Source organism: Muscardinus avellanarius (assembly GCF_963383645.1).
Source record: "Muscardinus avellanarius genome assembly, chromosome: X".
Lineage (NCBI taxonomy): Eukaryota > Metazoa > Chordata > Mammalia > Rodentia > Gliridae > Muscardinus > Muscardinus avellanarius.
The window spans coordinates 109,385,778-109,401,592 of record NC_137792.1 but is presented as its reverse complement, the minus strand read 5'-3'; the positions used below and the strand labels follow the sequence as shown (position 1 = coordinate 109,401,592).

General features: G+C 49.6%; 1 protein-coding gene across 1 annotated transcript; it reads right to left on the bottom strand.

The window, feature by feature from the left end:
- Positions 1-3,421: 3,421 nt before the first annotated feature.
- Positions 3,422-14,878, bottom strand: GDPD2 (glycerophosphodiester phosphodiesterase domain containing 2; the record flags this gene model as incomplete). The annotated part of the gene is made up of 15 exons (XM_080718987.1): positions 3,422-3,474; positions 3,572-3,600; positions 3,838-3,920; positions 4,049-4,196; positions 7,465-7,613; positions 7,817-8,038; positions 12,502-12,652; positions 12,766-12,848; positions 12,955-13,100; positions 13,220-13,313; positions 13,482-13,580; positions 13,818-13,877; positions 14,048-14,141; positions 14,423-14,526; positions 14,774-14,878. The coding sequence occupies 15 exons, from the start codon at positions 14,876-14,878 to the stop codon at positions 3,422-3,424; spliced, it is 1,620 nt and encodes a 539-aa protein (XP_080575113.1).
- Positions 14,879-15,815: the final 937 nt, after the last annotated feature.

The window sequence follows — 15,815 nt, the reverse complement described above, 5'->3', positions numbered from 1 at the left end:
GAGCTTTGCCTGGTGACCTCAGTTTTTGTGTGTGGAGAAACAATTACCCTTGCCCTAAATGCGGAGACCCAGGTCCCTAAGGTAGAAGTTTCTGGCTCATCAGGGGCAGCCGATGGATGGGCCTTGCTGTGGGTATGCTTCCTTAGCAAACTGGAATTCTAGCAAATAGGGAGTGGGCAAGAATCATTTTGATTAGTCCAGTAACATATCAACGTTTCCCCACCATCTCCAGCCTATTAAAATGCAAAGTTCCTGTAAGGACATTTGGGGCACACACCTGTAATTCCAATACTTGAGAGGCTGATACAGAAGAATTGCAAGTTCAAGGACGGCCCCAGCAATTTAGCAAGGCCCTCAGAAATTTAGAGACAATCTGGTTCAAAATGAAAAATAAAGAGCTTGTGTATAGCTCAGAGCTAGACTGCTTCAGGGTTCAATCACCAGTGCTACAATAAACAGGCCTCATGGGAATGACAAGATATAAAGGATCATTCAAAGATGGGCATGATGGTGAAAAGGGAGGATCTCAGGTTTGAGGCCGGTGTGTGGTAATTGAGAGGCTGAGCCAGGAGGCTCTTAGGTTTGAGGCTAGTGTGTGATAATTGAGTCCATGTTTCAAAATTTTGATCATCTATAGAATCTCCTTCTTCATCTAGGGTACCTCCTATGACCCATTTCTCCTTAGCTTTCACATATTAGGGAAAACATCCGATTTCTTATTTTTTGTGACTGACTAATCTCACTTAGCATAATGTCCTCCAGTTCCATCCATTTCCCCGTAAACTGAGGGGGGAAGATGGAAACTCTCTAAAGCACATGATGTACTTGAACAAACATATCAAAGTCAGTCACTAAACCAAGCATGGAAAGGAGGGAGGGGGAGGGAATGGGGCAGGAATTGGGTGCGGACTAATTGGGTGATGTGTGCATGTATGTCTCCACCATCTTTTATCCCATTAAGATGTATGACTACAATACAACAATAAATTTTAAAAAATAAATAAATAATTAAAAAAATTAAAGGTTAAACATCCCTGGGCTCAATCCCCAGTACCACCCCCCTACACACACAGAGAGGGACGCAAAGATGATCATATCTCAGCAGGGATGAGTTTCTCATTGGCTTTCTTAAATTAGATTTCTCTGTGGGACAGGGATGAACAAAAGGAAAAGAAGTAAAACAAATGGGAGGGTGGCAAACAATCCTGCAGCTTTCTAGTTCTACATCTGGTTTGGGGGATTCCCCAGTACTCTACCCTTTCTGCTAGGATCATGCTGAAGCACCCAGTCTTTATGAGGGTCTTCAAGGACCAGAAATCCACAGTTTTTCCTCAGATCAACCTAGCATCCTGGCCCAAGCAGGCCCAGGCTATGGCCACAATAACATCTCTCTGGGCTAGTACAACAGAAGCTTCACTGTGGCAGAGGCCCAAACTATGGCAAGCGTAGGGGAGAACTATTTCCAGGAGTGTCCTCATGGGCTTTTTCCCTCAAGACTTCCAAGGTAGGGATACTAGCCTGGGTAAGTGGCCCAGCCACTGCTTCGGTCCATAGCTTCCACAATGCAGGATGGCAAGGGAGAGGCTCTTTGCTCAATGTGTTTCCAAACTGAACTGGGTAGGGGCTGTGCCTCCGCTCTATTAATAGCCCCCTAGCCCAGCCTGCTAGCCCCAAACCCGGATGCCAAGAGCTGTGAGTCAGCAGCTAAAAATACCAAGCAACTACACCCAAACCCCAAAGAGCAGTCCCCCTGGCCCTCCGCCTTTAAATTTTGGTAGGTCTTGGTGTCTACTCCAGAACCTCGTGAGGTTAAGTGGGTGCTAGCTGTCCAGTCCCCCCGGGGAGAGTGAGGATTTGCAGTAGCAGGCTCGGGGCTGAGTACCAAGGGCTGGGGCTGGGAACCTGGACGCGGAGACTAGAAGACTGCAGCTGAGAGCTGGAGGGGGGCTGGGAGGGTGGGATTGCGGGGCGGAGACACTAAAGGTCGTCTGGGTGAGGTCTGGAGGTGAGGGGATGGAAGAAGCTGGAACTGCGAGCCCGAGTGACTGACAGGGGACCAAGAAGAAGGGATTGGGGGAGGCGGCACGCGCTGAGAGGTGACATCCTGGCAGTACCTGGGGGGTCCAGAGCTGAAGTCGGTAATAGGCCTTAGGAGCGGGATCGGGAACGGGAGAAGTGTACGGAAGTGCGGTTTGAAAGCAAGTGTGTGAAGGGAACTATCCTGGTGCAAGTCCGCGTGGACCGCCAAGGAGAAAAGGACCGGGCAGCAGCCGCCGCATTGGCTCCCAGCGCGCCTTCCAGACTCCCCGCGCGTCATACACTGATGCTCTCACCCCCGCGTCAGCTGCAGGCCAGGTATGTTGGCGTGAAGGTGGCCTGAGTATGTATGTGCTTGTGTGTGCACGGAGGTGGCGGGCGGCGAGAGGGGGGAAGGGGCGGCGTCTGTGAGGAGGAGGGGGCAGGAACTCAAATTCAAACTCGCCTCCGTCAATCCTGAGACCAGCAATTCCTGAGGCATGCTGGGAATTGTAGTTCGTTGGCGGCCCTACAAGTAAGGGGTCTTGTCCAGAGGCGCAGGTGCTGCCTCAGGTCCCATTTGGGGAGAGAGGAGGAATGGAGATTCGAGTTTCTGAACCAGAGCGAATTCATTGTAATGGACTGTAGGGTCAGCCACAGAGCCGCTTCTTGCTCCTCGGGGGAAACCAAACCATGCGCAGCCTAGAGGGGCAAAAACTTGTGGAAATCAGATTGTGCCCCTCAAAGCCGGGAGTCAAGGACACAAGTCCCCTGCCGGGGAAAACAGGTGGCATTCAGCGACTGTGGGTGACTACAGCTGCGGCTCGCCTCTTGGGGAGGGTGACCACAAGGTGGAGCTACAACGCTACCCTACACCGGTTGCCTGGGCCACCAGGAATGTCCCCCAGGGTGGCTACTCTCTACCTCCTGGACAGTACCGCAGGTGATTGTCCTCCCACTTCCAACCCACGAATGTCCCCCACGGTGACCTCCCTGTGTCCCCTCCAACCCTGATGGGATGTGCATCCTCCCAGGCCCGGCCCCCAAAAGATGAGACTGTAACCAAGTGAGAATTAAATTCACTGCGTAGCAAATTAGCAGACAGAATACAGGAACCATCCAGTCCTAAAGAGAAGGCTGTGCACAGCAAAAAGTCACCATAGATACGGAATGGCGTAGCTATTGCTCTTAGCTCCTAACCTCTACTCAGGAAAGCAGCTACGTTGCAAAAGTCAAAGGAGACAGTGTATAGAGTGTATCTGTGTCTCCATTATCTTAGAGTTCTCCAGAAAAAGCCATTTATCATCTCCTTGGGTCAGTCTTCTAGGCTGTTCTGTACTTTGAAGTTGACCAGAGGACAGGGCTTGGACTCCAACTGGCGTGTGTGGGAGGTGGGTCCAGGCATTCAATTGGTCGTAAAATTGTTGATCCTGGTCAGTAGTACTGCTGCTTCTAAGCCTGGGGAGGTGGGAAGAGGGCAGGACATGCAGGGAGTTGAGAAAGGAGAAGGGTAGAAGGAGAAATGAGCTGTGTGGGCGTGTGTGGGGGTCCTTACCCGTTCTGACTTTCTCCTTGGAACATCTCCTATAAGAACAAATATGTCCATTGAGTCTAACAAGTTTCAACGAGGACATTCTGGCCCTAGGCTCCCCCAAACTTCTTTCCCCAGGTTCAAGCCAATTCGGTGGTATAAGGAGGGACCTAAAAAAGCTCATTGAAATAGAGCAGACCAAACCCTGAGCCCCAGGCAGCACATATGAGCCTCATCACCAGGGGCCTGGGCAAGATAGGGACCCCCAAATAAAGGCTGGATGCACTCACCCTCGGAGGAGGAAGGTCCACGCAAGCAGAAGCGTGGAGACACAGTTGGTAATGATCCACATAATTAAGTAGGTCTGAGGAGGCTACGAGAATAGAAAAAGGCCCCTGTCAGTTTCCAGAGCCCCAAGGTTAGTAGTATGGGGGGATAAGTAAGGAAGAGAGGGACAGCTTCAAGGGGAAATAGGAGAAGTGACGGTCCCAGGGGACTTACAATAAGCCAGATGGGGTAATGCATGTGCTGCAGCAGCTGGCAATCATTGGTGGTGACTGAATCCACGCCTGAGCACCAGATCAGGGAGAAGAGCCAGGGCTTGTTCACCACAAATAGGTTCACCGACACATTATCCTGGTGCAGTGCCCTATGGAAGTGGGAAAGGAAAAGGGCGCGTCCAGAATGGAGGTGCATGGGACAAGGGTGGCAGTCCTCTGCGTGTGCCCGGATCTGCAGTGTCACTGCCAGGGTGGGTTTCAGTTCTCACTCTGCACGGCAGCCTTTAGACAGCTAATCCAACCCAAGTCACCCCGAAAAACCCAAGTGGGGGTGTAGCTCAGAGGTAGAATCCCCCTGGGTTCAATACCCAGTACCACAAAAAAGAAAAGAACTAGGATTTCTCTAAGTTGTTGAGGCTAGCCTTGAACTTGCGATCCTCCTGCCTTACCTTCTTGAATACTGGGATCACAGGTATGCACCACTGTGCCAGGCTTGGACTAGCTTTGAGTAGACAAAAACTATTTCCTCCTTCCTCTGGACACTATATCTGTGTAAGGGCAGCCCAGAGACAGGTTCGCCTCTGGACATGACATCTCCCATTGATGACTTATGGCCACTATTCAATCAAATCCCTTGTCTCGTTCACAGATTTCTACTGATAGCACTGTCTCCTCTCTGTGTTTGGGCACCTGAACTTTTTTGGCCCCCAATATAGGCCTCTGCTGCGTCATTTCATCTTGCTAGGTTGGGCTCATCATTTCATGCACTCAGCCTTCCAGGGCCTTTGTGTATGTGTGTATGTATATATGCACGTATACATGCATGTATTTTTTGGTGCTGGGAATGAAACCCAGGGATATTCTATTCCAAACTTCCCCAGCCCTTTGTATTTTTTCGTTTTGAAACAGGAGCTCACTAGGATGCTGAAAATTTAGCTACATTTCTGAGGCTGTCCTTGAACCTACAATCCTCCTCTCTCAGCCTCCCAACTACTGGAATTACAGATGTGCACCGCTGCGCCCTGCTAGCCTTCTAGGGCTTTGATTTCATCATCATTGTATTCATTAACAATTCATATCTTTTGAAAACATGATGGGCAGTTTATTTTGACCAGGATAAGTACGTGAGGGTTTTTTTTTTTTTTTTTTTTTTTTTGAGGAGGAGGGGATCACTGGAGATTGAACCTAGAGACATTCTACCTCCAAGTCACACCCAGCCCTTTTATGTTTTGTTTTGAAAAAGGTCTCACTAGGTTGCTGACATTGGTCTCAAACCTGTGATTCTCCTTTCTTAGCTTCCCAAAGTACTAGTGTTACAGATGTCTGCCACCGCATCCAGCTAACGTGAGGGTTTTTTTTTTTTTTTTTTTTTTTGGTGGTACTGGGGTTCCTGGAAGCCCTTCTACCTCCGGGCTACACTCCCAGACCTATTTTTACATTTTTATTTGGAAAGAGGGTCTCATAAGCCAGCGTGCGCGGCTGGCTTCGAACCTGTGCAATCCTCCTGTCTCCACCTCCCAAGCGCGGGGATTACAAGCGTGCGCCACCACGCCCGGCATTAACATGAGGGTTTTTACGTCATGTCTCTCTTCATGGTGACAACTTGAGGAAAGGCCCTCGAACTACTATGACTACTACTTGTTGGTAGTAGTAGTAGTAGTATTGCTGATTTGTTGTTGTTGTTGTTGTTGCTGTTATTATTATTATGATCAAACCCAGGGGCATTCTACCTCTGAGCTATACCTCCAGCACTTTTTATTTTCTATTTTAAAACAGAGTCCCTTCAAGTTGCTGAAAGTCTTGCTAAATTGCTAAATTGGTTGGCCTTCAACCTGCGATTCTCCAATCTCAGCCTCCCAAGTACTAGGATTACGTACCTGGACCACTGCACCCAGCTGCTTGAAATACTTATGATAACTGAGCTATCATTTAGTTAACTTTTTTTCCCTTATCCACAGGGATATGATGAGACCATGGCAGCCTCATGCTTTGAAGTCCATTGTGTTCGGAGTCTAGGCAAGTCAACGGGGCTCAGTTCACATCTGGGACTCTCCAACCTCTTGCTCTTCTGGATCCCTCCTCTCTTCCACCGATCTCTTCAGTGAAGAATAAAAACTAAAATCCTTCTCATGGCCTACAAGGCCCTGCCCAGATGAACTCCTGCCGGCCCTTCTAGCTTCACATTCCCTTCACTCGTTATTGTCCTTGTTCTTCTGCATCTGTCCTCGTTGTTAGCTCCTTGTAACCATTTGGGTCTTTGCTCAGACATTACATAGTAGTAGTAGTAGTAGTAGTAGTAGTAGTTTCCAGGAACCCCAGTACCACTACTACTACTACTACTACTACTACTAATGGTACTGGGGATTAAGTCCAGGGACATTCTACCACTGAGCTACACCCCCAACCCTATTTTATTTTTTATTTTAAAATAAGATCTCATGCCAGGTGTGGTGGTAAACGCTTGTAATCCCTGTGTTTGGGAGGCGGAGACAGGAGGATTGCGTAGGTTCGAAGCCAGCCTCGCTGGCTTAAGAGACCCTGTTTCCAAATAAAAAAATATATATAAAATAGGTCTGGGAGTGTAGCCCAGAGGTAGAAGGGTTTCCAGGAACCCCAGTACCACTACTACTACTACTACTACTACTACTACTACTACTGCTACTACTACTACTACTACTAATAATAATAATTAATAATAATAATAATATCTCACTAAGTTGAGGAGGGTCTCGCTAAGTTGCTGAGGCTAGCCTCGAACCTGTGATCTTCCAGTCTCAGCCTTCCATGTACTGAAATTACAGGCATCCCCCACCATGTCTAGCTCAGACATCATCTCTTTAGCCACTCTTCCTAATGTAGGGTCCTGCCTCTTGCCCCAGACCCTTACTCCAAACCCTAATCACTATTACATCTCCCAATTCTGTCTTCATGACATGTATCATTACCCAATATACATGTATTTTAAGTGGTATGTTTTCTCTGTCATTTTTGGGGGGTTACTAAGGATTGAACCCAGGGGTATTCTACCTCCAAGCCACACCCCCAGCTCTATTTTTATTTTGAAACAGGGTCTTACCAAGTTTCTGAAGTTCTCACCAAGTTGCAGAGGAAGGATGAGATTGAACCTGCAATCTTCCTATCTTAGCTGCCTAAGAACTGGGATTATAGGCATGTGTTCCCATGCTAACTTACTGTCTGTCTGCCTTACTAGCATATAAACTCCACGAAAGCAGGTACCTTGTCTTCTTCCTGTTTGTGTCCCCAAAGCTTACAACAAATATTACATGATATACAGCAAGCGCTCAATATTCATGGTATAAGCGAATGAAGTGGATGACTAGCCTTTGCCTGTTCTGCTTGGGTTCTTCCCTGCCCATAGCCTGTGGAATCCCCTTGGTTCCTTTCTCGGGCACTCACTTGATGTCCAGTAGTGGCAGGTCTTGGTAGGGAAGGTTGAGAAGCTGGGGCCTCTCAGTTCTGTTGCTTTTCCGCTGTCCATAAATCTGACGCATCTTGGGTGCCCGCTGTTGAACACTGGTCCTATCTTCATCTGGTAGCCAAAGGACCTGTGATTTGAAGAAGATGGACATGAAACTGAGGAAGACCAAGAGTTCAGGGGCAAGAAGGGCAGAGAGGTTTGGCCACTGAGTGGGGTATATGAATTGGGGGTGTGTGGAGTGCTAGGGCCTCAGACTCATCATCATGGCATAGGGCAGGTAGGGAGGGATAAGGGGGGAATGGGGCCCCCTAGGAACCCTAGCAACATCACCATGGTTTGGGGCACCCCTGCACTCAGCACAGCCTCCAATGTCTGGTTCACAAAAGTGTTATAGTATGTGTGGTTTTGTGGGGGTCGGCGCAAGTCAAACATGATGGAGAGGTTGAGAAGCGCGGCTTCCTTCAGTAGCGCTTCTAATGCCGGCACTGTCTGATTCTCAGCCTCTCGTTGATCTGGGTCCGAGAGCTGCTTGGCCCCCCAGAAAGGCTGCCTCTGTGAGAAAGGAAAATGATTTCAGCACCGGCAGAGGCCTCCTAAACTTTTTCCCCATCCTCACCACTGTCATCCATATCCTCGGTGCCCAGCTTCTGCCACCTCTGAGCGCGTTTTTGTTTATTTTGTTTTGCTTTTGCGGTCTTGGGGATGGAACCCCAGGCATTCTACCTCTGAGCTACACCCCCAGCCCTATTTTTTATTCTTTAATTTTAAACAGGGTCTCACTGAGTTGCAAAGAGCCTCACTAAGTAGTAGCTGAGGCTGTCCAAGAACCACGATCCTCCGATCTCAGCCTCCCAAATGCTGGGATTACAAGCGTGCGCCACCACACCCGGCTGAGTGCAGTCTTTCTGTCTCTGAACTGTGGCTTTCTTCCAACCCTTCTAATATTTCCTCTGTGACCTCAACCGCTTACCTTTCTAGTTTTCTTTTTCCCACTATACCTTTTCTTCAGTCTCAGAGAGACTGACACTGGTTTCCTCCCACTCCATCGGCTGCTTTCGGCCTACACCTCTATCCCTGGCCCAGGGTCCATCCACAGCCTGAATTTCTTTTTCACAGTTCTCTCATCTATCTTCCTGTGCCACCTGCCTTGCAACTCCCGAATTCTGATTCAATTCTCCAACAGTCTCAGCCTGGTGTTCTGGTGCATGCCTATAATCCCTGTAGTTGGGAGGCTGAGACAGGAGGATACCAGGTTTGAGGCTAGCCTCAGTACATTAGAGAAACCCTCTGCAACTTGGGGAGAGCTTGTTTGTAAATAAAAGTCAAATCGGGCTGGGGGTATGATTTGGAGGTAGACTGCCATAGAGTTCAATTCCCAGTACACACACACGGGGGGGGGGGGAGAGATTGATTCTCCAACAGGCTCCTCTACCCCTAGAATTGGGGGCTGGCTCTGCATGAGGGACATAGCATGTGGGCTATTGGCACCCTTGTTCTGTTTTTGTTGTCTGTCTTGTTTTGTTAGTACTAGGGACTGAACCTAGGAGCATTCTACCTCCAAGCCACACCCCCAGCCCTATTTGATTTTTATTGGGAAACAGTGTTACTGTACCTGTGATCCTCCTGTCTCAGCCTTCCAAGTCCTTTGATCACAGGCCTGTGCCGCTGTCGCCCTGGACTTTGCTCAGTGATGCTTAACAACCTTCACTTGCTCTTTTTTGGTACTGGGGATTGAGCCTAGGGACACTGTACCTCTGAACTATACTCTAGCCCCTTTTATTTATTTTAATTTTAAAACAAGCGTCTTGTGAAGTTGCTGAGAATGGTCCCAAGCCTGTGATCCTTCTGTCTCGGCCTCCTCTAAGTCACTCTTGATTTGCTCCATGTCCCATTTCCCTAGTGCTTATTTCAAGCCGCTGCCATTCTGCTCTTGGTACCAATGAGTGGCCTCACTTTCTGATTGCTGACAGGGATAAAGCTAGCTACCAATTACAGAGGCGTTATTACGTACAACATAGTATTCTGTGTGCACGCGCGTGCGTGCGTGTGTGTGAATCCAGGGGCATTCTACTTCAAAGCTACACCCTCTGCCCTATTTTTTTTTTTTTTTTGCGGGTCTGGGGATGGAACCCAGGGGCATTTGACCTCCGAGCTACACCCCCTGCCCTATTTTTTATTCTTTATTTTGAAACCAGGTCTCACTGAGTTGCAAAGGGCCTCACTAAGTAGCTGAGGCTGGCCGCGGACCGCCATCCTCCGGTCTCAGTTTCCAGGATGCTGGGATTACAAGCGTGCGCCACCACGCCCGGCTTACAATACAGTATTCTAAGTATATCGTGTGTATTAACCGATGCAAGCTTCCTAATAACCCCACTAGGTAGGTACTATTATTTTTCTCATTGAACAAATGAGAAAGCCAAGGTACGTACTAACTAGGAAATGTCACTCTGAGTCACATAGCTAGTAAATGGTGAAGCCAGGATGCATGTCAGATATCCCATGATCTCGCTCTTTGTGTGTGGGGCGGTGCTGGGGACGGAACCCAGGCACATTCTACCTCTGAGCTACACTCTCAGCCCTATTTTAGTTTTATTTTGAAACAGAGTCTCGCTAAGTTGCTGACAATCTCACTGAGTCGTTGAGACTGGCTGCAAACCTGTGATCCCCCTGTCTCAGCCTCCTAAGTTCTAGGATTACAGGTGTGCACCACCACACCGGATTCTGACAGCCCTTGATCTTCATCACTTTGTTATGCTATCATATGAATTAATTAAAAAATAATTCAGCCAGGTATGGTAGTGCGCGCTTGTAATCCCAGTACTTGAGAGGCTGAGACAAGAGGATCTGGTTTCATGCCCAGCCTCAGCTACTTAGTGAGGCCCTCTGCAACTTAGTGAGAGCCTGTTTCAAAAATAAAGAATAAAAAATCAGACTGGTGTGTATCTCGGAGATAGAATGCCCCATGCTCAATCCCCAGCCCAGCACCACAATAAAAAAAAAAAAGAAAAGAAAATTACAAGTCAGATGTGGTGACACATGTTTGTAATCCCAATATTTGGGAAGCTGAGATAGAAAGAGCACAGGTTCATGGCCAGCTTCAGCTACTTAGTGAGGCTCTCTGCAACTTAGGCCCTGTTTCAAAATAAAGAATAAAAAATAGGGTTGGGAGTGTAGCTTGGAGGTAGAATGCCCCGGGTTCCATCCTTAGTACTGTAAAAAAATTCAAAATAGGCCAAATGCAAGTCTGTGTTGTGATATCCATCCATCCATCCATCCATCCATCCATCCATCCATCCATCCATTAACAATGATATTTCAGAGCAGTTGGATTATGGGAGACTTTAATTTCTGGGTATTTCTCTGTTTAACATTATTCTTTTGGGGGTAAGTACTAAGGATTGAATCCAGGGTCACTCTATCTTTGAGCTACACCTCCAGCCCTTTCACTTTTGAAACAGGGTCTCACTAAGTTGCTGAGTTTGGCCTCAAACCTTTGATTCTTCTGTCATAGCCTGCCAAGTACTCAAAGTACAGGTACGTGCCACCATGCCTGGCTAATGTCTTCCTTAAAAAAATGAACAGGTGTTACTGTTGCAATCAGGAAAAGAGAAACTGAAAAAAATAGTATCCTTCTAGATATTTTTCATCACCTCCAGGATTGAGGATCACACTTCTGGGCCTAGCATTCAAAGTCCTGCAAGACCAAGCCTTTGCTTCCTAGCACTCCCATGAATTGTATCTCCCACTTTTTGTTCTTTGGAAACACACTCTTCATACTTCTGATCTTTACACATGCTCTTGCTCTTTGACTAGAATTCCCTGTCCAAAGGGCTGGGTGTGTAACTCAGTGATATAGTGCTTGTGGGGCATACTCCAGCCCTGGCTTCTATCCTCAATGCTGTGAAAAGAATTCCCCAGAGCCGGGCGTGGTGGTGCGCACGTGTAATCCCAGCATTCGGGAGGCTGAGACTGGGGGATTGTGGTTTGCGGTTCGGGGATAGCCTCAGCTACTTAGTGAGGCTCTTTGTAACTCAGTGAGACCCTGTTTCAAAATCAAGAATAAAAATTAGGGCAGGGGGTATAGCTCGGAGGTCGAATGACCCTGGGTTTCATCCCAAGACCCGCAAAAAAAAAAAAAAAAAAGAATTCCCCATCCTTGTTTTGCACAACTTATAAGCAAACTATCATGTTGCACGCTGTTCATACACCCTCTCCCTTGTGAATTCATTCCTGATCTTCTCCCACACCTGCCTTTCCAGTGACTTATCTTTCTCTTCCCTATGTAGGACAAGCATTATTTTTTGGTACTGGGTATGGAACACAGGGGCATTCTACTTCTGAGCTATACCTCTAGCCCTCTTTATATATTTTTTTATTTTAAAATGAGGTCTTGCTGGGTTGCTGATAATCTCACTAAATTATGTAAGCTAATCTCTAACCTGCAATTCTTCTGTCTTAGCCTCCCAAGTACTGGGATTACAGGTCTGTGTTACCATGCCCAGCTTTCAAACATTTTTTTCAGTACTGGGGATGAAACCAAGGGACATGCTATCTTTGAGCTACACCCCCAGAACAATTTTTTATTCTTCATTTTTTAAAATTTATTTTATTTTTTTCCCCTGGGGATAGTACTCAGGTCCTTGCACATGTAGTAAGCATTCTACCACTGAGCTGCAACCCGAACCGTTTCTCAGTTTTTATTCTGAGATAAGGTCTCTCCAAATTGACCAGGCTGGCCTCAAACTAACGATCCACCTGCCTCAGCCTCCTGAGTAGCTGCAATTACGGGTGTGTACCAGTACGCCCAGCTAGGATAAATATTTCTCACTGTTCTGGATTTCCTATTCTCATTTCCTATTGCCTAGGCCCTCTTTCTTCCTAGGTGGGAGGTGACTTGAGGAAAACACTGTTTCTACTGGCCAACACAGTTCTGGCTAGTCATCAGATGCTTATCAATGGAATGAACTCTGCTGTCTTTGAGAACAGGTCCTGCATTTCTCAGCTACAGTCCTTACCTGCAAGAACCAGGTCCCAGCATTGAGTCTCTGCAGTTCATCCCAGGAGAAGTCACTGCTGTGGGCTCTGGTTCGAGCTGGGAACACAGAGGCTACATCCGTGGTCCTGCTCAGCTGCTCATCATGCATGAGGAAGGGGACCCCATCGGAACTGAGGGCACAGGTGGTGTCAAGAGGTGAAGGTCTGGGACTGGCCACCTTTGCCTGAGCTCCTCTCCTGCATCCCTCATTCCCCCAGGTTCCCTATGCCCCATGCTCTGTCACCTGACCATCACATCAGTCTCGAACACAGCAGCTCCGCATTCAGCTGTCTTCCGCAGAGACATCAGGGTGTTCTCTGGGGCCAGCTGGCAAAGGGAATTGGTGAGGTGGCAAGGAAGGGTGGAGGCCTGGTCACTGCTGCCCAGAGGAGTGGACTCTTCTTGCCCTCCCAGGGTTCTGCCCACTCCTCACCATGGGGGCCCCTCGGTGTCCCACCAGCCCAGGCTTAGGTGGGAGGTCTCTGGGTTCCATGATGCAGGGTGAGGTGATGTATAGGGGCGCCAGGTAGATGAACAGGGCAACTCCAAAAAATAGGAAGAGTAGCAGAATCTTGGGACCTGTGGGGAGTGGAGGACAGGCTTTGGGGAAAGGGCCTTAGCAGAGCTCTAGTGTGGGCATCAGGAGGCAGAAGCAGCAATGGGAGGTGAGGATGAGCAGGGGACATTGGAACTGGCACCTCTTGGACGGATACGGTAGAAGGTATCAGCCACAGGCCAGGCCAGAAAGGTGATTCCAGCGACTGCTCCAATATGAAGGAATGGGGCTGTGGCCTGTGGATGAGAGCTGTTGAGGAGGGCTACTCTTCCTAGCGTCCCTTCCCTTATATGAAGGGAACTCTTAAGAGTTTGGAGCTCTCTGCAGCCTCAGGGGACTGGGGAGCAATGTGTGCTCTGGGATTGTCTGCTGGCCCAGGCTCCCACCTAGGCTTGGCCACTCACCTGCAGTGACAGAAGCAAGCTATACCACTCCTCCTGCCACTGGATGTCCAGTCCCACAAGACCAACGGCCACCAGAAGCATAATGAAGACCAGCAGCACCTGGAGGAGCCAGGGAGGCATGACTCTCTGTGTAAACCTGAGCTCTTGGTTACCTGGGCTGCTGGCCCCCTCACTCCCTTCCCCGGACACAACCACTTTCCCTTTTTCAATAAGTATTTCTTGGGTTCCCAGTCCTGGGTTGGATTCCAGGGCTAGAAAACTTAAGTCCTCAGCAAACCAGTAGCCGAGCCCAGGCCCAGGGGCTCCCTGTCCCACTGGCTACCATGTCAGCTATACCTTGTGGAAGTTGTGAAGGTGCAGAGGCTGTCCACAGAGCTGCAGGAGCAGGGCCAGGAGCTGGGGGTACAAGGTTGCAGGATGAGGTCCCTGTGGCAGGCCTCACAGGCTGGCATCTCCCTCTCTCCAAAAAATCAGCCCTCTCCCTTGGTGGCCAGGATAAGGACAGAGAGTGGCGGGAAGAAAGGCTGAGTCTGGGGGTGGAGGGAGGCTGGTTGCCCCGGACCCACCAATAGCAGGGATGCATATGTAACCAGTAGAGAGATGACCAGCAGGAATGTCAGGGACCAGTCCATCCAGTGTCCCCAGCGGCGGAATAGGAATCTACGGGAGGGGAGAGGGAGGTATCCAATAGGGTGAAGGAAGTCAGTAGTGGCCCGAGGGGATTAAGGCGATCCAGAAGAAGGTCTAGAAGGGAGTGAGGGAAACACCCTCCACAGGGCCCGGGGTTGCCAAGGATTAGGGAGATCTCACGAAGGGATTTTCTTGGGAGGCTGAGTAGCCGGAGGACTGGGCAGTGCTGGTGGATGACTAATGCCAGGGGTCCCAGGGTGGGAGCAGGTTGACACATATGCCGAGGAAGGGGTGGGGGGTCCAGGACACACTCATTGAAGTTGTGCAGGTCATTGAGAAGGATCAGCCCGATGTACAGCCAGCCCAGGGAGAGGAGGAAGGTGAGGACGAGCAGGCCAAACCAGATACAGTCGCACTGCAAAGGGGCAGGAGAGAAGCTAGCAGGTCATCTCCATCTCATGCGCAGAGTCCCCAACAGATGGCAGCTCAAGAGAACTTGCTGCCACCAGTTGGGCTGCTCTTGCCATATGCGAGGGAGCTTCTCTTCCTGGGGAGAGAAAAACCCCTTCCTCCCAGCTGCCTAGGAGCACAACTGGCCTCCGTATCCCCTCCATTCAGCCTCTGCCTTCTGCCCTCCAGCCTCCCCTCCATTCCTACTCCACCTTGCTGGTCGGCATCCTCTCTTTGGGGCATTTCCTCCAGTGGCAGCTATACAGGCAGCGGAGGCAGCGGGCTGAGACAGAACAGCAGCCAGGGAGCTCGGCCATGGTGAAGGCCTGGGGGAACGGACACCGGGCCATCAGGGACACTGGCAAAGGGTAGATCCCAGCCTCCCTCCCAGTCATCTGAGGAGCCAGGGGGAGGAGCAGAGGTCTGGGCTGCTGCTCAGGCAACGGTGGGAGGTCACAGGGCAGGCCCGGAACACTGGATTGGATGAGGGGAACAGCCCTGGCTCCCAGCCTGGCAAATAGAAAGAGACTCTGGGGTCTCCCCCCCACCCCGCCTCCAGCTTTTTTGGTACTGGGTATTGAATCCAGAGGTGCTCTACCTCTGAGCTCTACCCCCAGCCCTTTCTGTTATACAAAGTCACTGACGCTGGCCTTCAACCTGCAACACTTCCAAATGCTATGAGTCAGTGGGACCCTCCAGGAGGTCTGGCCTCTTTTCAGTGCAAACCCATTCTCTTCAGCTCCCTCTTATTTAATAGCATCCAGCTCTGGGATGGAGTGCTTGCCCAAGGTGGGAATTCAGGAGAAGCTGCCCCAAGGTGGGGCAAAACTCAGTAGAGCAAGTCGAGGCAGATCTGGCCAAGCTTGAAGCTCGAGGTGTGGGAGTTACCTTCCAACCCAGGAAGCGGGGAGTAACCTGAAGCAGAGGCTCCAGCTCTGACCTGGGGCTAAGGGAGGCCCGGCTAGTTGGCTAGTTGCTATGGCTACAGAGACTGTAAGAACCACAAAGCCCTGACTGAAATATTTTCTGTGTCCACTTCCCAGGGGACAGGGGGCACTGCCAACAAGAAAACTGGAGAGAGAACAGGTGGCTTGGGTCACTCTCTGCCCTTCTAAAGGAACCTTTTTCTTATCCGCACATCGGTAAAAATCCAAGCCCTCTCACCCTAGTCTTGTCTTTTCCTGCCCAGCCATTCCCTCACCCGAAGCAGAAACTGAGTCCCACCTTCCCTCTTTCAGGGGCCCCACCCTCTGA